General features: G+C 38.0%; 1 protein-coding gene across 1 annotated transcript in view; it reads right to left on the reverse strand.

Annotated features, from left to right (window-relative positions):
- The window catches only part of HABP4 (hyaluronan binding protein 4), a 36,799-nt gene that overhangs the window by 8,816 nt on the left and 5,545 nt on the right, over positions 1-22,438 (reverse strand). The window contains exons 3-5 of the mRNA XM_003782993.3: positions 15,128-15,289; positions 14,853-14,921; positions 10,287-10,370 (exon numbers count right to left, since the gene is read on the reverse strand). Coding sequence (XP_003783041.1) covers positions 10,287-10,370; positions 14,853-14,921; positions 15,128-15,289 — 315 coding nt within the window. The remainder of the gene's footprint in view (positions 1-10,286; positions 10,371-14,852; positions 14,922-15,127; positions 15,290-22,438) is intronic.

Genomic DNA, 22,438 nt, shown 5'->3' on the forward strand with positions numbered 1-22,438 from the left:
TTGCTGTGAGCTGTGTGATGCCACAGTACTCTATGGAGGGCAGTAGAGTGCCGTAAAGTGAGACTCTGTCTCTACAAAAAAAACACCCCAAACAAACTAGAATAGAGGTTACCAGAGGCTGAGAGACGAGGGCAATGGGGAGTTAGTATTTACCGGTACAGAGTTTCTGATGAAAATTCCTGGAGATAGTTACTGGTGATGGCTACTCACAATGGGAAGGTAATTGATGCCGTTTTAAATGATAAAAACGGCAATTTGTATGTTATTTACATTTTTACCACAATTTCAAAAAATTGCTAATGTAACATCCCCCTAAACACTGAGTTGCATACTTTAAAAGTCTGAGCTGTATGAGAATTATAGCTCAATAGTTATTAAAAAAAAATAAAAAACAGGTGGGGAGTGGGAACAGGATCAAGTCTTCACCTTTACTGAAGGGCTGATGTAATTTAAGCTTCTAGAAACGTATAGCTTAATGTTGTAAAAAATATAAGCAAAATAAAGAGACACACCTAACCACAGAGCATCCAAAATAGACAGATTTGCAGTCACTTTACAAAAACCAAGCTGATGATAGAAAAAAACAAAACAAAACATCAAAGCAGTGGTTGCTTTTAAAGGAACTCATATTCCATGAGTATAAGCATTTGTCAAAACAGTGAATATACAATGAAGATTTGTACATTTGACAGCAAACACATTTTATATTAGAATAAAAAACTGTAAATAAATATTAGGTTCTATTTAATGATATCAATGTCGAACTGTTTGGCGGAAGTGACATGTACATATGTCTATAATTTACTATGAATTGTACCCAAAAAGATGACAAAGTGATAGTTATGTGATAAAGTACAGCAAGACACAAATGATAGAGTTTAGGTGTAAGAATTGTAAAATTCTCTAAACTTTTCTATTTGAAATTTTTCATAATAAAATGCTGGAAAAATACCAACATTTAAACACTGATCTCAAACATATATTGGCAAAAATATGAAAAGATAACTAAGAAAAGACTTTGTAATAGCAAAATACTGGAAATCCAAATCCATCTAGGGAGGAATTTGGTAGAAAAATTATAGTATAACGACACATGGATATTAAACAGCTGAAAAGGAATGAGGTGTATATATATACTGCTACGGATATAGCAGATAGAGAAAAAAGCCAAGTGGGAAATGGGAAGGCATACAAATACATATTCATATCGTGCATTAAAAAAAACTGGAATATAATCAAGAAAGAACAAGGATAGGAGCTACTTAAAAATACTATATTCTTCAGACTGAACTTTACAAACATGTAAATATTTTACATAATTATAAAACAGACTTATGTCAAAATTTAGTCTCTAAGATTTGAAAGTAAAATGCTCTTTTTTCCTAAATGTTTATGGAATTGGTGATAAAATCATCAAGAGAAGCTATTTCAAATGACTTTTAAAATACAATTTTGACTACCTGTCTCCTGCTAGCCTTTCAGTAACCACACTATTGAAGGTAACACTAGTGAGGTTGTCTGTGACTATTATACGTGTAGCAAGTGATAATAGTGCAATGCCACTGAGAACTATGACTTTCAGTATGCAAGAAAAGGAGAAACATAGGAACATCTAGGTACAGGTCATTATGAACGTTTTGAGATACACAAAAATCAAAAAATGTAAAATCCACGTGGATGGAAAGAAATGAAACCCCCTCTGCAACAACAATACACTGAGCACGTTGAAACTTGCACAAGTGAATGGAAAGAATGCTTTCGACTGTGTTTCTTGCAAGTGAAATAATGGACCATAACACAGTCTGTCTCAAAACTTTCACTGTGATCCACATGAAAGTCCTATAGCCTAAATTTGTATTGGAAATATTGACTGAACTCACATTTTTATACTATCTATGTTGTGTGTGTGTCCAGCTCTATCCACTAAAATGCTGGGAACAATCAAGAATCTAGCAGTAGTGGATCTTTATTAAACAAGACACACAGACTGCAAATACCACATGAAAAGATGCTCGACATCACTGGTCATTAGGAAATAAAAATTGAGGCCGGGTGGGGTGGCTCACACGTATAATAATCCTAGCACACCAGGAAGCCAAGGTAGGAGGACTGGGAAGATTGCTTGAACTCATAAGTTTAAGACTGGCCTGAAAAAGAGCAAGACTCCATGTCTACTAAAAATAGAAAAATTGGTAGGGTGTCATGGTGTGCACCTGTGGTCCCAGCTACTTGTCTTTCTTGAGGCAAAAGAACTGCTTGAGGCCAGGAGTAAAAGTACCTATTACTATGACTAAAGGTGATTTAAAGAAAAATGACCCTGCCAAGTATTGGCAAAGATGTAAAAGAACTAAACTCTCATTTACTTTGGTGGAAAAATAATAACAGTTTGACAAGTTTCTTAAAAAATTAAACATCTACACATACCATCTAGTCCAACCATTCTGCCCCTAGAGTGTATAGAGGGGAAATGAAAGCGTATATCCATGTAAACATATGTATACAAAAATGTCTGCAACAGCTCTAGAGCAAAACCCAGAAACAACCCAATGACCACCAGGAGGTAAATGGATAAACCATAGTCTACCTGTATAGTACAGCACTTTTCAGAAACAAAAAGGAATGAACCCTTTATACGTGTAACAACATGGATAAATCTCACAAGATGTTCAGTGATAGAACACAGACCAGAGAGAGCACAGTGGTATCATTTCATTACATAAAATCAAAGCAACTGCAAACTAATCCATAGGGACAGAAAGTAGGTCGCTGGTTACCTTAGGGAAATGGGACAAGAAGAAGGGACTACAGAGAGACACAAGGAAACTTTGTATGGTGACAGATGTGCTCATGATTTTGATTGTGGTAATGGTTTCACAAGTGACGTATGCTAAAGCTTGTAAAACTGTGTATGCTATATATGTGCCAGCTATAGGATGTGAATTATATCTCGATAAAGCTTTTTTTTTTTTTTTGGGATAGAGTCTCACTCTGTCATCCTGGGGAGAGTGCCATGGCATCACAGCTCACAGCAACCTCAAACTCTCGGGCTCAAGTGATCCTCTTGCCTCAGCTTCCCAAGTAGCTGGAACTCTGGGTGCCCACCACAATGCCTGGCTATTTTTTTTTTTTTAAAGAGACAGCATCTCACTCTTGCTCAGGCTTGTCTTGAAATTGTGAGATCAAGAAATCCACCCACCTCAACCTCCCAAAGTGCTAGGATTACAGGGGTGAGCCACCTACGCCCAGCTTCAATAAAGCTACTTTTGAAAGAGATGTTAAGAGACCCAATAAATTGAGATGTACATTTCAATATTGTTCTAAACAAATAAGTTGTTATTAAAAAGTTTTTGAGACAATTAGGGAAACTGACACATTGCCTAAGTATTAATGATATTAAGGAATTCAAGTTAAACTTTTTAAATGGAGTAATGATATTCCAGTTATGTTACTTAAAAGTATGGTCATTTAGATGTAACACCGTGAATGAAACATTTATGAATGATTTATGATAATCCTGAAGGAGGAGGAAGTTTGTAGCAATACTTGAAACAAGAATGGCCATGATCAGATAACAGTTTAAGCTGAACAACTTACCTGGAGGCTTTTTACACTAATATTTTATATATTTTTCAGTAATATAATGTTTTAATACAGAACTAAAACTAAAGAAATATTAAGGAACCTTAAACATTCTTTATGCCTACTTGTTAAAGAATTAAGAAATCAAGACATGCATGTTAAAGATTTGCTGATTCTTTCATAACTAAGACAACCTAATAAAAGTTAATAAATTCCAGAAAGAACAGGTTTTATATTAAGACCACAAAAGAGGTGCTTGTTATTGACAGATTTTGTTTGTTTGCTTATTTTAAAGAACATTATGTCTTAACAAAGAACTAGATCAAAAAAAGTGCAAGGTATGTAAGAAATGAACCTTGAAAATAATATACAGACATCAAAAGCAAAGCAAATAATAGAATTCAGATTAGTTACAATTGGTACCCTCTTTGAAAGTATCACCCTGCTTTGCTATAGTGGCTCAAGACACTGAAAGGAAAAAAGGCCAAGGGGAAGAAGGTAGCCCCAGCCCCTGCCATCATGAAGAAGCAGGCGGCCAAGCAGGGGATGAATCCTCTGTCTGAGAAAAGGCCAAGGAACTTTGGCACTGGACACAAAGGACATCTAGCTCAAAACGGACCTCACTCATTCTGTCAAATGGTCCCACTACATTCAGTTGGAACGGCAAAGACTTATCCTCTACAAGTGAAAGTGCCTCTTGCCAGTAGCCAGTTCAGCCAGGCCTAGGAGGCTTGCCCACAAGCACAGACCAGAGACAAAAGTAAGAGAAGCAGCAGGGACTGTAGGCCAAGGCTAAGAAGAAAGCTGCCAGCAAAGGGGACACCCCCACTAAGAGACCAACTGTCTTTCGAGGAGGGTTTACCATTGTCACTACCAGCTGGTGGTGACTGCACGTGATGTAGACCCCACTGAGCTGGCTGTTTTCCAAACTGCCCTGTGTCAGTAGGTGTGGGTCCCTTACTGCATTATCAAGGGGAAGGCCAAGGCTGGGGTGTCCATAGGAAGACCTGTAGCACTGATGCCTTCACTGCTCCTCGGAAGACAAAGGAGCTTTGGCTAAGTTGATGGAGGCTATGAGGACCAATTACAATGACAGATAAGATGAGATCTATCATCACTGGGGAGGCAATGTCCTGGGTCTGAAATCTATGAATCATGCGCCAAGCTGGAAAAGGCAAAGGCTAAGGAAGTTGCTACTAAACTGGGCTAAACCTACACTGTTAAATTTTCTGTATGTATGTATGTATGTATGTAAGTAGGAATCAATCAATCAATCAATCAGTATTATCCTTCAGCCAGAAAAAAAATTATATCTGTCTGATACTGTTTACTGGAATGCACCTCATTCAAGAATATAACTACAGATGCCCCTTTTGCCTTCTATTTTAATATCTGAAGTATAAAATCACCAAGGACAGGCTCCTTAACTTTACTCCCTACTGACCAAAAGTTACTACAAAAAACGCTGTTATGACAATCCTATGACACGTGAGTATTCCATTTCCCATCTGAATTGGCACTGAATGTAGTTTTGCTGGCAGTTTTAGGAAAGGCTGAGTGTTCAGCAGGAAGAGATATATTCTTTGGTTCTGAGAAGGACTGACGGCAAGTATATTCCTAAGAGTTGTGACAGCATCATAATAACAGTTACTACTTTAAGTTTGATCCCTTCCTTCATTGTGAGTAATTCGAAGACCTTCATAGTCCTTCATTTATATCACAAATCTTGGCAAGGAATTTTCTATTAAAGTTGCTTATGTGGTCAAATCCATGGTAATATAAATAATGCTGTGTGCACATCTGATAAGTTATACGTTTGGGTGAAATTACAGAACAAATCAAACTGCTTTAACCACAGTTCTCTTTATTTTGAAAATAAATGGGACAACAGCTAACATTTACTACATGCTGTGTCCCAGATGCTATTCAAAATGCTTTCCATTAATTATCTTATGATAATTGATCCCACAAGTTAGATATAATTAATATCTCCACTTTACACAAAGCAAAATCAAAGTACACAGAGGTCATATGGTGGGCAACTAAATGGAAGGGCAGTTTCAAATCCAGTGGTCACATCTCCAAAGCCCACACTCAGTCTCCATATTCTTGAGATTTAGGGAATGCCACTTCCATTATGGCAATGCCTTTTCACCGGAATATCTGAAAAAGTACAGTGAATCAAAGAAAGTGGGTTCTAGAAATAAAGCTTTACTAACAAGATACTTGGCCGGGCAAAGTAAATTTAACCTAACATTAAGAAAATCTTCATTGTTTAAGCAAATATATTTGGAAACAAATTACAGTAACAAATTCGTTGCAGTCCAGGCACAGTGGCTTATGTCTGTAATCCCAGCACCCTGGGAGGCTGAGGCAGGAAGATCACATGAACTCAGGACTTTGAGACGAGCCTGAGAAACATAGCGAGACCACTGGCTCTACTAAAACAAAACAAAAACAAAAACAGAAAAAATAGCTAGGCACAGTACTGCATGCCTGTAGACCCAATTCCCATCTGAACTGGCACTGAATGAAGTTTCCTAAAACTGCCAGCTATTAGGAAGCTGAGGCAGGAGGATGGCTGCAGCCCAGGAGTCTGAGGTTGTAGTTAAGCTATGATGATGCTACTGTACTCCAGCCTGGGCAATAGAGCAAGACTCTGTCTCAAATAAATAAATTTATCTTTGTAAAATATGCATTATGACATTTTACAAAATATTCCCTACATGTTGGCCACCTCTTTATAAAATTTCATAATGAATATTTTTATAAATAACAATACATTTAGCTACAATTTCCCATTTTACCTATGTATGGGGACTTAGGGGCAACCTTTGGGACACCCATAAATAAATAAAAAATAATTAATTGGAGATATCTTGTACTATTGCTTCCTCAACATTTTCTTTCTTAACACTTTATTATAACATTTTATTATTTATTTTTTATTTTTCACATCATATTCCTAGACAGGGAAGTTCTCAGTGATCCTGGCAGCTTTTCATCAGACTTACAGAACCAACATCTTCTCTCCTTTTTGGTTCTTACAAGCAGGGTGGTCTAAATGGCACTTCTGCCATTCTGACTAGTCACTACTATTAGGAACAAGAATGTCTGTGCACAGTGCCTGGTTTAAATGCTGGCTCTGCACCGATTAGCTAAGTCACCTTAGGGAAGTTACTGAACCTCTATGTCCCAGTGTGAGAATGATAACAGTATATTCTCCTTACACATTCAGTAGTAAGGAGCTGACTTTGTTAAGACATGGAACTATTTAGAGCAGTTCTTGGCACAAGATAAATGTCCTGTAAATATTAGATTTATTCTTAAAATACAAAGAGTTGTCACAGGTATGCTTGGGCATTAGAAAACCATGTGAAAAGGAACAATTAATACTTCTTTAATGAAAGGAGGAAGGAAAGAAGGAAATAACACATCAGTAAAATGGGTCAAATTCAAAGAAAATGTCTGGATTGTACATTTGCACAAAAGTGGGAGTACACTAACTTCCTCTAGTAAGAAGTTCTAAAACTGAGAGGGGCCCTAAGAGTACATTTTGGATAAATGCCAAGAGCTTGGGTGTTAAATCAACATTTCAGGCAAAATTGAGACCAGAGAGCGTCACTACCATTGAATGTATTTCTTAGATACCAGCCTAATTTTGAAATTTCAAAAAACTGTAATTGTATTATTAGACATTTTAGTACTAATTTTAAAGTTTGACAAGATGGTGCAGAAACAATTTTTGAGCATGGTCAGCCATCACAGACTCTCCACTGCGCAGCACCTGCACCTAAATAGATGTGTACTTTCTCTATAGCAGAGGGGACAGACAGATTTGATGACTGACTCTGCCAGGACACTACAGACAGTGAGATTGCCACCAAGTCGTGAAATGTTATTTTGTCTTTCACAGTGACTAATTTGAATAATTACTTTGTCTAATACTGTGAATGCTAGATTATCTCAGTCAATTCTATAGAATAGAATAACGCTATACTTTTTTCTCTATATTCTGCTTTATATTAACCTGAATTGGTATAAGTATTTATTGGCTCAAAAGGGATATAATGTTTTCCTGAAGGTAACTCATTAACTCTCTTTTTCAATATTCATATAAACTGTTTATCTAGTTCCCTAGTTAATTCATTATCTAAATATTCATATTAACTGTTAACCCTGTTTATTTTAATTAACTAGATTTCTTAGGTTTCTTTCTTTCTTTCTTTTCTTTTTTTTTTTAAGGGACAAAGTCTTGCTGTGTCACCCAGGCTGGAGTGCAGTGGTATGATCACAGCTCACGGCAGGTTTAAACTCCCAGGCTCAAGTGATCCTTCTACCTCAGGTTCCTGGTAGCTAGGATCACAGGTGTGCCCCACTGCACCTGGCTAATTTTTCTTATTTATTTATAAAGATAGGGGTCTTGCTATGTTACTCAGGCTGGTCTCAAACTCCTGGGCTAAATCAATCCTCCTAAAGGGATAGGAGCACCCAGCCATTTGTTCTGAATAGCAAACAGCATTCACAATCATCAATTACCACAGCATTTTGCTCTCGACAAGTAACAGTAGCAGATGCTGACAGAGCCCTAACTATATGCCATGAACCACCTCTAAGTCATCTGCAGACACAGCCAATCCTTACAACAACTCTAAAATGTAGAGACCTTATTATCCTATTTTACAAATGAAGAAAACTGAGCCACTAAAGAAGACAAATAATTTGCCCAACTAGTAAGTAAAAGAGCTGGGATCTGAACTCAGTACGTTGGCTCAGCTTCTGTGCTCTTAATCACTAGACTCCCTGGCCTTCTGGATGAGTCAGAGTTAGACATGCAAGGGGTGAAGGGGGGTTGAGAAAATCATACAGAAAAACAGGGAAGCAACATGTGTGAAAGCTGTGTGGTGGGCATGAGGGCAGGGGCAGGGGCAGGAGAGAAATATGTTTGAGGTCATCAAATTAGGCACAGGAGCATCCATACTTGAAAGGTTCTGCAGGGCCAGACCAGGTAGGATCATGCAGATCAGGACAAGGGAGAGAAAAAGGACAGGAAGCTACTAGGGGGTCTTCAGCAGGGGTAGGGCCATCACAATCAGAATGCCGAACTTCTGAGTTCAAGTGATCCACCTGCCTTGGCCTTCCAGAGAGCTAGGATTACAGGTGTGCACCACTGTGCCCAGGCAGTAGGCCTAGTTTTTTATGTCAACCACCTCCATATGTTGACTGGTTTGTTACAGTCTCCTGGGTGGCCAACTTATAGAGGCTTTACTATATTTTAGACTTAGTATGTAAATGACAATTTAAGCCACAAGAGTACATTAGATCCTATAAAGAGACTCTTGAGAAAAAGAAGAGGGCCTAAGTCAGACTCCTTAAGAATTTGACATTTTAAGAGACCAGAAGATGAGGATGTGACTGCAAAGAAAACGCTGAGAGGCTAAAGAAAAACCAGAAGACCGTAGTTATCACAGAAACTAATGGGAGAGTGCATTTAAGAAGAAATCAATAAAGTCAAATGCTTCTGAGAGGTAAGGAAAGACACAGATTGAAACATGTTAGATTTGGAGATGTTCTGATTGTTTCAGAAGGGCAAGTAGGCCATAAACCAGACTCAGGATGAAGTCAGAGGGAAGGAAATGAAGAAAGAGTATATTCAACTCTGAAAAAGGTAACTAGAAAAGGATGTGGGGTTGAGAAAAGACACTTAAAATAAAAGATGGAGTACATTTAAAATGTGGATTGGAAGATCAGAGTTGGGAGGCAAGGGATGAATATAGTGAATATACCAAACAATGGGAGAAGCTAACTGACAGTGTGAGGTCTCTATAAAGTCAGAAGAGGATCCAAAGCAAAGAGGGAGGAGGAGAGATAGTGTCTATTTTACCCTAAGGGAAAGACGCCAGGAGGGGTGCAGATGGAGTGGGAAGATATTGTTCCCACCTGATGGTCCTAACTTCTCTGAGACATAGGAGCTAACTTCTATCTGGAAAATGAAAGAGGATGTGTGGGTACAGGGGTGACTGGGGAGGGATAAATTGGGGCAGTGCAAGCATTCTGAAGCGGTAAGAAGAATCCAAATAGTCTTTGTAGAAGGTGAGAAAAAAGAGTGGATCCAAGAACCAGGAATTGCTGGGGGGTGTTGAGGGCCCATTTCAGAACATCGGAGATCAAGAATTTACGGGGTTCCGTTTTGTGACCTGCAGTGCTCAGCTCTGAGTGCAAGCAGAGAGAAGGTAGATGGGAGTCAACCAGGAAGAAAGTCTGCTAGCAAGGTGCAACAAAAATCCAAAGGGCAAGGGAAGTGAAGGGGCAAGGGTACTTAAGAACTTGGCGAGGGTCCTAGAGATAGACCACAGATTTATGTTACATGAGAAAAGAGGTAGGCTGGACCGGGAGAAAATAAAAGGATAAGAGCCTAGAGGTCTGATGAAAGTTAGGCTCCTCACGGCAAAGGCATTTAGCAAGCTGCTGTTGGATAGGATGGTGTGGGAAGAAAATAGAGTATTTGAATTTAATTCATTAACTACCATTAATAATCATTCACTAGATTACTTGAATTATTAGCCTGATCATTACTCATTACTACATTAAGATTAGCAGCTCTGTGATATGACAAGGGGTTAAAATTCCTACCCTGTGAAGAGCTCTTAGAAATTATTAAGAGAAAGACCAATAACACAAAGGAGAAAATGAATGAAACACCCTACTTGACTGGAGATTCCTCTTCCAGGGTGGCCTGGGACTCCTCCATCACTGTGGACTCGTCCATGGGTGCTGCTGGCTCCACATCACTGAAAAACAGCAAGAACCTCTCTAGTCATACAAATATATTCAGATCAATGCCTTTGTTAAAATATATTATCAAAGTAACATAAAACATTTTAAGATTGGACAAAGCACATTTTAATGTCCTTTTTCTTAAGGACGTGCTCTTCAAGGAATTATACCCATACAAGGACCCACCTCAAAATGAAAATGAGAAAATGGTCTGAATTGTTTATCTATACAAATTATTCCCCCCAAATGTGAAAAGTTCTTTAAGAAACAGAAGTTTCCACGAATGATCTAAGGTTAAGAGCAGATTTTAAATGATCTGAAAAATAAGCACTCTAGGAAACCAATGTGGGTGGACTGCTTGAGCTCAGGAGTTCAAGACCAGCTTGAGCAATGGTGAGACCCTGTCTCTAAAAATATGTAGGCGTTGTGGTGGGTGCCTGTAGTCCCAGCTACAGTCTTGACATAGCCCTAACTATATGCCTCAAACCAAGAGTTTGAGGTTGCTATGAGCTGTGATGACAAGGCACTCTACCAAGGGTGACAAAAGTGAGACTTTGTCTCAAAAAAAAAAAAAAAAAAGGAAAGAAAAATATTCAAAACTTTTTATGCTAGAAAACTAAGTATTAAAAACAGCCACAAAAATTCTTAAATTACAATTGTTAAAAGACTTACTAAAAATAAGAATATGCCATATCAAACTTTTAAAAAATGGTGAGAAAGGGCAGTGCCTGTGGCTCAAAGGAGAAGGGCGCCGGCCCCATATACTGGAGGTGGCGGTTTCAAACCTGACCCCGGCCAAAAACTGAAAAAAAAAAAAAAAAAGGGCAAGAAAGTGGAAAATAGGGGTATGATTGCAAACAAGGTGGTGATAACTATTATAAAAAAACAAAGCTTTAAAGCATTGATTTATACCATCACATCTAAATACATAATTGACAGATTAGAAATGATAACACAATGAAAATTAACTTGAATTTTAATACACACGATCTTAATTTTTCTTTTTTATGTTACTGTCAATCCCACCTCAACATTATATTAAAAAAAAGGTCCTGACAAAAGAAATTTCATTTGCAGTAAACTACTAAAACTAGTCAATATAAATATACCCATTAGAAATATTTTATAATCTATATAGAAGCCAGCAATTTTTCAACCTATTCAGGAAAAAGCTTCAATAACAGATTTAAAAATAAGTTACTCTTTTTTTTTTTTTTTTTTTTTTTATAGAGACAGAGTCTCATTCTATTGCCCTCGGTAGAGTGCCGTGGCATTGCACAGCTCACAGCAACCTCCAATTCCTGGGCGTAGGCGATTCTCTTGCCTCAGCCTCCAGAGTAGCTGGGACTACAGGTGCTGCCACAACACTACTGTGGCTATTTTTTGTTGCAGTTCAGCGGGGCCAGGTTTGAACTCACAACCCTTGGTATATGGGGCTGGCGCCCTACTGACTGAGCCACAGGCGCCGCCCAAAAATAAGTTACTCTTTTAAAAAAGTAAACATAAATTGAATGGCAATAATAGAATATACTTTTTCAATTCAACAAAATAATATAATTTGCCAAAATAATCGTTGCTAATTTTGAAATGTAATTATGTTGTGCTTTTGGTCACATGGTTCTATAACAGCTGTAAGTTTAACATTAGTTTTATGTTTATTCTCAACTCTAAGCTAAATAATCAATTTTAAAAAAGAACTTGTTATTTCTTTTACACAAAAATTGAAGTAACTTAAAAAAAAAATAAAAAAAGGTCCTAAATCGAATGTGCTCTGTAGATGGGAAGAGCATGGCTGCTGGTCTATCCAGAGGAAGCCCCTTCATAAGTGGTCACATCATACTCATCCCAGCAGGGGCTAAACATCCAGTAGCCCCAAAGTCCAGGAGAGGAACAGTGCCAAATTACTCCAACTTTTCCTTTATTCCCTTGACCATAAAATAAACCAATAAAAAAGCAGGTTTCCTGACAGTGTGAACCTTTTGACGATTAAAAATCACAAAAGAGTTGTTAAGATAATGTGGGTGGGTGGGGGGCAGAATACAAAAAGCAAAGAGACTGTAAAAATCAGCAGACCATACATGTGAGCAATTGAATTTATGGAAAAGAAAAATAACAGATGTTTCCCCATGCTGACCTAAATTATCTTATGAATAAACATAAAACTAATGTTGGACTTACAGCTCTTCTAGAACCATACGACCAAAAGCACAAAATAATTACATTTCAAAATTAGCAACAATTATTTTGGCAAATTTTATCATTTTGAAACAAGTAAATTGCCAGTGTTGGATTTATTAGAAGGAAGATGTAGCCCCAAGGCCTATGTTTATATTAATATTTTGACATCAGTTACATTAGTACAGATAATGCCTGTTTGTGTAAACACATTTCACCAAATGATGTTAAATACTTCATAGCTCTGTCAGTGAAGTTCAAATTTAATCAGGCTTCACACTTAACCAAATCTTTAACAGCAAACAGATTTTCATCAAATGCTGCTTGATAATGACATGAAAATGTCTTATTCTTCCCAAGAAAAGTAAGAAGGCAGCATTATTGAAAACTGCATTCGTGTCTACTCTAATTGTTTATTTATTTTTATTTTATTTTATTTTATTTTTTTGAGACAGAGCCTCAAGCTGTCCCCCTGGGTACCAAGTGCCATGGCTTCACTGCTCACAGCAACCTCCAACTCCTGGGCTCAAGCGAGTCTCCTGCCTCCATCTCCCAAGTAGCTGGGACCACAGGCGCCCATCATAACACCCAGCTATTTTTTTTTTTTGGTTGCAGCCGTTGTTTGGCGGGCCCGGGCTGGAATCGAACCCGCCACTTTAGGTGTATGTGTCTGGCGCCTTAGCCGCTTGAGCCACAGGCACCGAGCCTACTCTAATTGTTAACAAGAAAATATCTGATATACTTTTTAACTATTGCAAATGGAAAAAACCCTATTTTTAGCATAAATACTATCAAACTACTGAAGTAGACCAACCAAAACTTACATCTGTCACTGGAATGATTCAATCACACCAGTTTGAAATCACCTTCTCCTTAAGTCGAGTTATCACTGCTGGTATCTTCAAACAAGAATACTAAACTATGGTAAAATTCTCACTTACCACGTACCTACTCTATGTTGTGAAGCACTTGGCCTTTGTCAGGCATGAACACATCACTTATGTGTTAGATTCACCTCTTCTGATTTCTCTCACTGATCAACAGTACAACACATAGCTCGACTATGCTCCGTTGTCATGACGTCAAGTCAAAATCTCAATTTATTAAGAAATTAGTCTTACCCTAAGTAAATCTTTCAGTTACAAATTAATTACCTTCTAAGCGTTTTAACTCTTCTAACTTACAAACCAACCCAGAATGACTGCTATGGAGGTGTGTGTCACTTTAACATTAGGACATGCCAGCCTACCAGGAGCATGTGTGGTCACCTCTTTACATTACAAGGCCAATGCTGGCCCCCTGGGATAAGTAACCACATGAAGCCAAAATGACTTTAAGTTCAAACAAAACTAAAAAGGAGTGGCAGTATCAGATAAGGTAGTAAATCAGGTGATTTAGAAAGGGCCTGTACTACCTTGGTTGAAACATATTATCAAAGTAAAATAAAACAAAATTAAAAGGGACCTTATGGAACCCCTGATTGAAAAACACTTAAGTGCTTCTTTTCAAGGACAACACAGATGAGCACTGGTAGTAAATCTAGAGTTGTTACATTTGATATAATTTTTTACTTTTGTCTTTAAGGATCACAATTTGAGAAAAATAAGTTCATGCAGAAAGCTCATATTCTTCCAAAGAAGAAGTGAGGAGGTCTGGATCCCTCAAGCCTTCAAACTAGCGGAAAGCCTGCTACACAACATTACTTAGGCTGCGCTGCCCTGGAGCACATCCTACATCTTTCTGTGCAGACATCAGGAAGGCAGCATCCCCGCAGCTGTGAAATGACAGTAACAGAGCAGACCACGTACCTACTTCTAACTAGCAAAATAATTAGCACTGATCTGAGGCATCAAGAAACCTCTGAGAAATATGCCCATTCTGTGCTGCAGGTGAAACTTGTCATTAAGCTTTGATCTGCAAATTGAGATGGAACATCATAAATCTGTAAGAATTATGGAAGGTCACTGAAAACTAGACTATCCATGAATTTAAAAAGCAACCCAAGGCATGTGCAAGTGTACTATGCCATAGACTTGGGGCAACAGCAAATACATGGTCATCTGTCACAAACTGATTTGGCTAAAGCAAGATAAGAGAATTTTAACAACATTTTCAAATCTCATTGTAACATAGCAAAACTGTTTTAAAACTTATCTCGCTAAACAAAAGCCTAAAACCAATCTATACTCGGGGGCACACGAGTAGAGTACCCACAAACATAAAGCACAACACAGAAGACATCACTTTCAAGAAAAACAAATAAAGACCCAGAGATTTCCATTTCAGTGAAGGTTCTCAGAGGATACGTGTTTGCACCATACCTGGTATCTTTACCTGATCCCCAGGTGTGAACTCCACATCCAGCCATGTTGTCTTCGGTTCTGGTTGCTCTAAAGAAAGAAAGAATATTCCCTTGAACTGAAAGGGGCTCTCTCACCAATCTCCAGATCAGAAAAAGTTGATCATAAAGGTGTCCCAAGATCAGCTTCCCACAAAAATAACAGCATACTAATATAACTAAATATTGACACGTAATGAACAGATTTATACCACGTTTTATAAAAGTCTCAAAGTAAAATAGCACTTACAAACTTACATTTTATCACTCCCACCATATCTTTCAAAGTCTCGTTTCCCTCTCTGGTCAAAAGTGTCAAAAGTTCTGCTGCCGGGACCACCTCTGCCTCTGCTTCGCATCCCCCCTCTCGGGCCTCCACGTCCTCTCAGTGGTCTATCTCGATCAAACCTATCAGCTGGTCTAGGAAGAGATGGGTATAATAAAAAGTGGTGAATTAGGCCTTTTCAAGAAAAATGTTCTGAAAGAAAATTAGGGCTATAGCTAAGAATGGCAGCTTGAAAAATAAGTTAACCTTTATTGAGCACATACAATAGCTGGTATTGTTCTGAGCACTTTACATACAGTAAAACTTAATTCTCACAAATCTGTAACACACAACTATTGCCCACAGATGAAGAAACTGATGCACAGAGGAAGTAGGTAACTTGTCAAGTCACACAACTGCTTAGTGGTGGAGCCAGACCAGGAGAAGCAGACATTGTACTAACCTGAGTGGGGCATCCTTTCTCTCTCTGGATCTAGTTTCTTTATTTAGAAAATGAAGATGTTAGTTATGGTTCACTGCTGTTCTAATATTAAATATTTAAGTTAAATTTGTAATGTTTTACATAAGAAAAGTGGTTAAACTTCAAATTAAGTTCCCTCCCAAACCTCTCTCTCCTAAAGTGATATTTGGGACCAAAACCCTTAACCTGCTACAACCTGACTTCTATTCCATTATTCCAAGGACAGCTGAAGACCTTGTTATTTCCTCTGATCTGTTTGGCTTCTCTTTTTCTGCCTGCCCTTAAAAAATATTATTTTTGGAATAAGTAATACCCAAACACAGTACAAAATTCACAATGCTCCTCAGCCATTCAATTCCACTCCTCAGAGGCAGCCACTTCTAGATTCACATAAAGGGAAAAGCTCTGTGCCTTGCCTTTCACACCTAACCATAAGTCTTGGCACTCTCAACAGAGCTGCCTCCCTCATCCTTCTGGATAGCCGTCTGTCCTTAGCCATGTCAGCATTGCCACCTCTCTATTCTTATGCACTGCCTCCCTGTCTCTGTGCTAGTTGACCCTGGGTTGCTTATTTGGGTCACTCTCTGATTTTAGGACATGCAGCCAGTTGCTTCCTGGACCCTTCCATCTGCACACCCCTGGTCCAGTGCAGGGCCCTGTTTCTGCTGTGGTCCCTAACTCACAATCCAAGAGAACATCAGTGACTCCTTCATCTTCTTCCCCTCTGCCACATGAGGTTCTAGCTCTAGGGTGTGATTACCCACTCACTTTTCATATCCACCTTCCTGCCATGTCTCTGGTCACTGTTAAACTCTAAGGATTTGTTTCCCCTCCACGAGACTCTACGCTCCCTGTAGGAAAGGACCATACCTTGTCACCATTATAACCCTAGTTTAATAACTGGGTTACATTAAATATTTTTTCATTTGTCAAGGCTTTTAAAAACATTTAAAGCAACAATGAATTGCTTAATGAAGATCCTGGTATCAAAAAATCTAGTTAAGTTTGGTACATTTTTAGAACAGAATAGAGAACCAAGAGATTAATCTAGCTACTTATTGTCATTTGATCTTTGACAAGCCTATCAAAAATATTCAGTGGGGAAAAGACTTCCTATTTAACATATGCTGCTGGGTGAACTGGCTGGTGACATGTAGAAGACTGAAACTGGACCCCCACTTTTCACCATTAACAGATAGATTCTTGCTGGATAAAAGATTTAAACTTAATACATGAAACTATAAAAATACTAAAAGAGAGTGCAGGGAAAACACTTGAAGAAATTGGTCTAAGAGAATATTTTATGAGGAGGACCCCCCCAGGCAATTGAAGCAACACCAAAAATACATTACTGGGATCTGATCAAACTAAAAAGCTTTTGCACAGCCAAGAGCACAGTAAGTAAAGCAAAAAGAGAACCTTCAGAATGGGAAAAGAATTTTGTAGGTTATGCTTCTGACAAAGGTCTGATAACTAGAATCTACAGAGAACTCAAACCAATCAATGAAAAAAGAACAAATAACCCAATTTCTATGTGAGCAAGAGACTTGAACAGAAACTTCTCTGATAAAGATAGGTGCATGGCCTACAAACACATGAAAAAATGCTCATCATCTTTAATCATCAGAGAAATGCAAATCAAAACCATTTTGAGATATCATCTAACTCCAGTTAAGATTAGCCCATGTCACAAAATCCCAAAACTACAGATGTTCACGTGGATGTGGAGAGAAGGGAACACTTCTGTATGGCTGGTGGGAATGCAAACTAATATGACCTTTTTGCAAAGAAGTTTGGAGAACACTCAAGGAACTAAAAATAGACCTACCGTTCAATCCTGCAATTCCTCTACTAGGTATATACCCACATGATCAAAAATTATTTTACAACAAAGACATTTGCACCAGAATGTTTACTGCAGCCCAATTCATAATAGTCAAGACATGGAAACAGTCCAAGTACCCATTGGCCCATGAATGGATTAACAAATTGTGATATATGTACACCATGGAATACTATGCAGTCATAAAAAAGATGGAGCTTTCACATCTTTTACGTTTACCTGGATGGAGCTGGAACATATTCTTAGTAAAGTATCTCAAGAATGGGAAAAAAAAGTATCCAATGTACTCAATTCTACTATGAAATCAATATATAACCACCTACATACTCATACAAATGGCAAAATATAACTATAATCCAGAAAGTAGAAGGAAAGAGGAGAAAGAGGGGAGGGGAGAGAGGATGTGGGAGGAGGGAGGGTATTTGGGGGGACCTCAACCTAATGTGCATGATGCAATAGTACATTTCAAAACTATTAAGAAATGAGTATAATTTTAATAGATGTGTTACTTAGTTCAATGTAAACATCTTTATAATTCCTTTACTACATAATATGTATCTTTTTTATAAAGGTTGGTGAGGACTTGGGAATCCTGTACTCCACTTAGGATGTTTCATTTGTGACAAACTCATGAGCTGATAGAAAGAAAATCACCTTGAGCCACGCACTCTGTTTACAACAGTCTGATAAGTAGTCAGGAGTAGCTGCTTTATACACAAGGAGACTCATGGAGGTGGTGCTGTTTAATGGGTTCAGTTTCAGTTTGGAAAGAAAAAAGTTCTGGAGATGAATGGTGGTGATGACTGTACAACACTGCAAATGTACTTAATTAATGCAATACTTAAAAATGATTAAAATGGAAAATTTTATGCTATATAGATTTTACCATGATTTTTAAAAATGCTTCTTTATGGAAGATGGAGGGGGGTAAACATCTGAGTAATTCTTTCAGAATAGGAAGTGATTTTGGCTCAGTGTCCGCAGCACAGTAGTTATGGCGCCAGCCACATACACCGAGGCTGGCAGGTTTGAGCCCTGCCTGGGCCAGCTGAACCACAACACCTGCAAAAAAAATGGCTGGGCATTGTGGTGGGCGCCTGTAGTCCCAGCTACTGGGGAGGCAAAGACAGGAGAATTGCTTAAGCCCAAGGGTTTGAGGTTGCTGTGAGCTATGATGCCAGGGCACTCTACCAAGGGAGACATAGTGGGACTCTGTCTCAAAAAAGAAAAAAGAAAAAAAAAAAAGAATAGGAAGTGATTTTAAATGACCAGCAGTAAACCACAGAAGGAAGAGCCAAAATGTATCCAGAGACAGACTAATTTCCTAATAGTCTATGTCTTCAGAGTTCAACTAAGTTCATTTGGAGCATAAGGAAAATTTCTTACTGTATTAAAAACAGCAGTTGCACTCCCATTATATGTACTGATGTAGCTGATCTCTGCAGCAAAGACACACCGAGAACTAATCTTAGCACCATTTCCAGCAGTGTGTCTGTGGGAAAATATGCTCTGCCTAAACGGTATAAGATTCCACCTCAACTGGCTATGTCAAGAGTACTGTACACATCGTTGAGCCTGGGTCTGTTTCTTTACTTACAAATCGAGAGGGCTGAATTGAGATAATCTCTCAAGATTATCAAATTCTATAATTCTGTCCAATAAACATGTATAGGTGTGAAAAAAATTCAAGGTGACACCCTTTTCACTACCAAATGAGCAAAGATCAAACTTTATCATATCCAACTTTGGAGAAAGTGCTATGAGAAACGCTATCATAGATTATCAGCGACAAAGCAAATTGATAGGTTACGAGAATAATGATGTGTCACTGTGCATCAGCAGCTCTCCCAATTTTGTTTGTATGCACAACACACAAACCATCCTCCTTTGCACTGAAGTACAGGATGGGCCCTGATTTGGAAACACAACCCCCTCACCTGAGAACCACTGTTTTATGACCCTAACTGGGCCTTGGACTTCTAGGACTCCATCATGAAAACTACATATATAAACAGCTAATCACTAGGTATTATTTATAAAGCAAAAAAACAGAAGCTGAGCAAAGGTCCAACATTAAGGAGATGATTATGTTAAAATGCATCCAAACAAGACATCACTAAGCATTTTTAGTGACATGGAAAAGGCTTATGCTTGTCAAGTGGAAAAGAAAGAATATAAAGTACTCAGTGTATATCCATTGTCATCTTAATATCTATCATGAATAAAAAAGAAAGGAGGAAAATAGGCCAAGTCTTAAAAATAAACCATCTCAGATGGTCAAATAGGTGGTTTTAATTTTTTAATAATTTTTTTTTTTTTGGTGGGGGCTGGATTTGAACCCGCCACCTCTGGCATATGGGACCAGTGCCATACCCTTTTGAGCCACAAGTGCTGCCAATTTTTTAATGATTTTATTCATTTTCTAAATTGTCTAGAGTGACTATAAATTATTTTTATTAAACATTTTATGAAACTTATGAGGAGTTATCAGAAGAGTATTTTTTAACTGAGAAAAATATCTTTTGATATCACATGACTAAAAAATTCAAATTTTCTTGAAAGTAAAAATTCCCTACCTATTTCTAAAGTGATGTACTGAGAACACATTATTTCTGTCATGTTCCTGCCAAAAGTACATAACTTCATTCTATGAGGCAACATCAAAAGGACTCAAATTCTGGGGTCTGCTACCAAACTGGCCATACTCTGCAAAAATGTCAAAGTCGGCTGCATGCTGTGGCTCACACCTGTAATTCCTGCACTTTGGGAGGCTGAGGCTTTGGATCACTTGAGGCCAGGAATTTGAGACCAGCCAGAGTAATATAGTGTGACCCCATCTCTACAAAAAATAAAAATAAAGGCTCGGTGCCTGTAGCTCAAGTAGCTAGGGCATCAGCCACACACACCGGAGCTGGCAGGTTTGAATCCAGCCTGGGCCTGCCAAACAACAATGACAACTACGACCAAAAAACAGCTGGGCATTGTGCAGGTGCCTGTAGTCCCAGCTACTTGGGTGGCTGAGGCAAGAGAATTGCTTAAGCCCAAGACCTTGAGGTTACTGTGAGCTGTGATACCACAGCACTCTACCCAGGGCGACAGCTTGAGACTCTGTCTCAAAAAAAAAGAAAATATAGGGTGGCATTTGTGGCTTAAAGGAGTAGGGCACTGGCCTCATATACCATAGGTGGTAGGTTCAAACCTGGCCCCAGCCAAAACCTGCAAAATAAATAAATAATAAAAAAATAATAAAAAATAATAAAAATAAAAAAATAATAAAAATAAAAAAATTGGCTGGACATGGTGGTGTGCACCTATAGTCTCAGCTACTTGGGAGGCTGATGCAGAATTCCTTGAGGTCAGGAGGTCATGACCTATAATTGTACCATTGTACTTCAGTCTGGATGAAAGAGCAAGATCCTGTCTCAAAAAAAAAAAAAAAAAAGACAAATTCATAAAGATAAAACTAAGGAGCTATTTCAAATTAAAGGAGACAAATTCCATGCACATTCCTGGACTGAATTTTGAACAAGAAAACATGTCTGTTTTTGTAAAAGAACATTATTAGGATGACTGGTGAAATCTGAGGAAACTCTATAGATTACATAATTTAGAGAGTTAGGTAACAGTACTGTATTAATGTTCATGAGTTGATAACTGTGTCACGTTTTTAGGAAATGTATTAAAAGTATTTAGGGAGAAAGGGACATTCCTACACCTTACTCTCCAACAATAAGGAAATAATGTTGTGGGGGGAATGATAAACCCAACATGGTAAAAATTTAGTATCTGGCCAATGTGGATAAAGGGCATATGGGAATTCTCTGTATAATTCTTATGGCTTTTCTGTAACTCTGAAATTATTTTCAAAGAAGAACAAACCTCTCCCCCAACAATCCCATATTTCACCCTACCCCTATTTTTACATATTTGAATTATTTCACTTAATAGACCTCTTCATGTCACATATGAAGATCTATTTTATCCTTTTTAAAGACTAGTCTTGCTACTAAAAAAAAGTGACAACAGGAGTTTGTGGGTATGAACTACAATATCCTTATCTCCACAGAACAGGTCCCTGAAGTGAGAAAAAAAAATACCTAAGTGCTTCCAAAAATATATAGCTCTGATCCAAGAGGCTTTGAATAAGTAAGTCGTCTATGGCCATTACACAGAAAATTTGAAGTAACCCCCCCCCCAAAAAAAAAAAAGGGAAAACAAAAGCAGAACTAAGCCTTTGCATTTCATAACCTTTCTTGTACCAACATGGTAGCAGATATACCATCATAATGTTTTAAATGCGAAACTTCCAGGTGAACAGATCTGCAGATTTGCTTAGCCTTCTCAGACTGGGCTCCAGACTTTTTTTTCCTATGGTTAACAGATCTAGAGAGTATAGTTTTATAAAGTCATATTCTTTATTTAAAACTTATAACCAGGATCCTAAACAGAATTAGTAGTCAAGAATTTGAGAAACTTTGGAAATAATGGTTCCCTTGATGTTTAATCTGTATACTGTTCCAGTATTCTCTTAGCCTTTATTTTCCTTGAAATGTGATTCACTAATTACTTCTGTGTAATGTCAACTCTGAGCTACACAGGTATGAAGATCAAATGAAAGCTTTAGGCAACAAACACCCATCTTGCTAGTGCCAAGCATAAGACACATACTACTACTACTTGTGTACAGATGAGGCATGGACACCACTCCATCACTGAGAAGCGAGGTGAGACTGTGCCTGCCTAAAGACAACCTTATATGTTAGAGTACATTCTAGAGAAGGCATGTAAGCCAGAAATTGGTATTACCCATCACATTAGGTTCTTCTTCAAATCTCATCATAATATTCTATTGATTAACATAGCTACAGAGCTAGTTTCAATCTGGTTGGTAGTTTAAATTAGTAATGCTAAATCAAAACTATAGTTATGTCCTTAGCCCCTAATTATATCCTAATGTCTAGAGCTTCAAAAAAAAAAAAA

Source organism: Otolemur garnettii, unplaced genomic scaffold (assembly GCF_000181295.1).
Source record: "Otolemur garnettii isolate 467f Iridium unplaced genomic scaffold, OtoGar3 scaffold00006, whole genome shotgun sequence".
Lineage (NCBI taxonomy): Eukaryota > Metazoa > Chordata > Mammalia > Primates > Galagidae > Otolemur > Otolemur garnettii.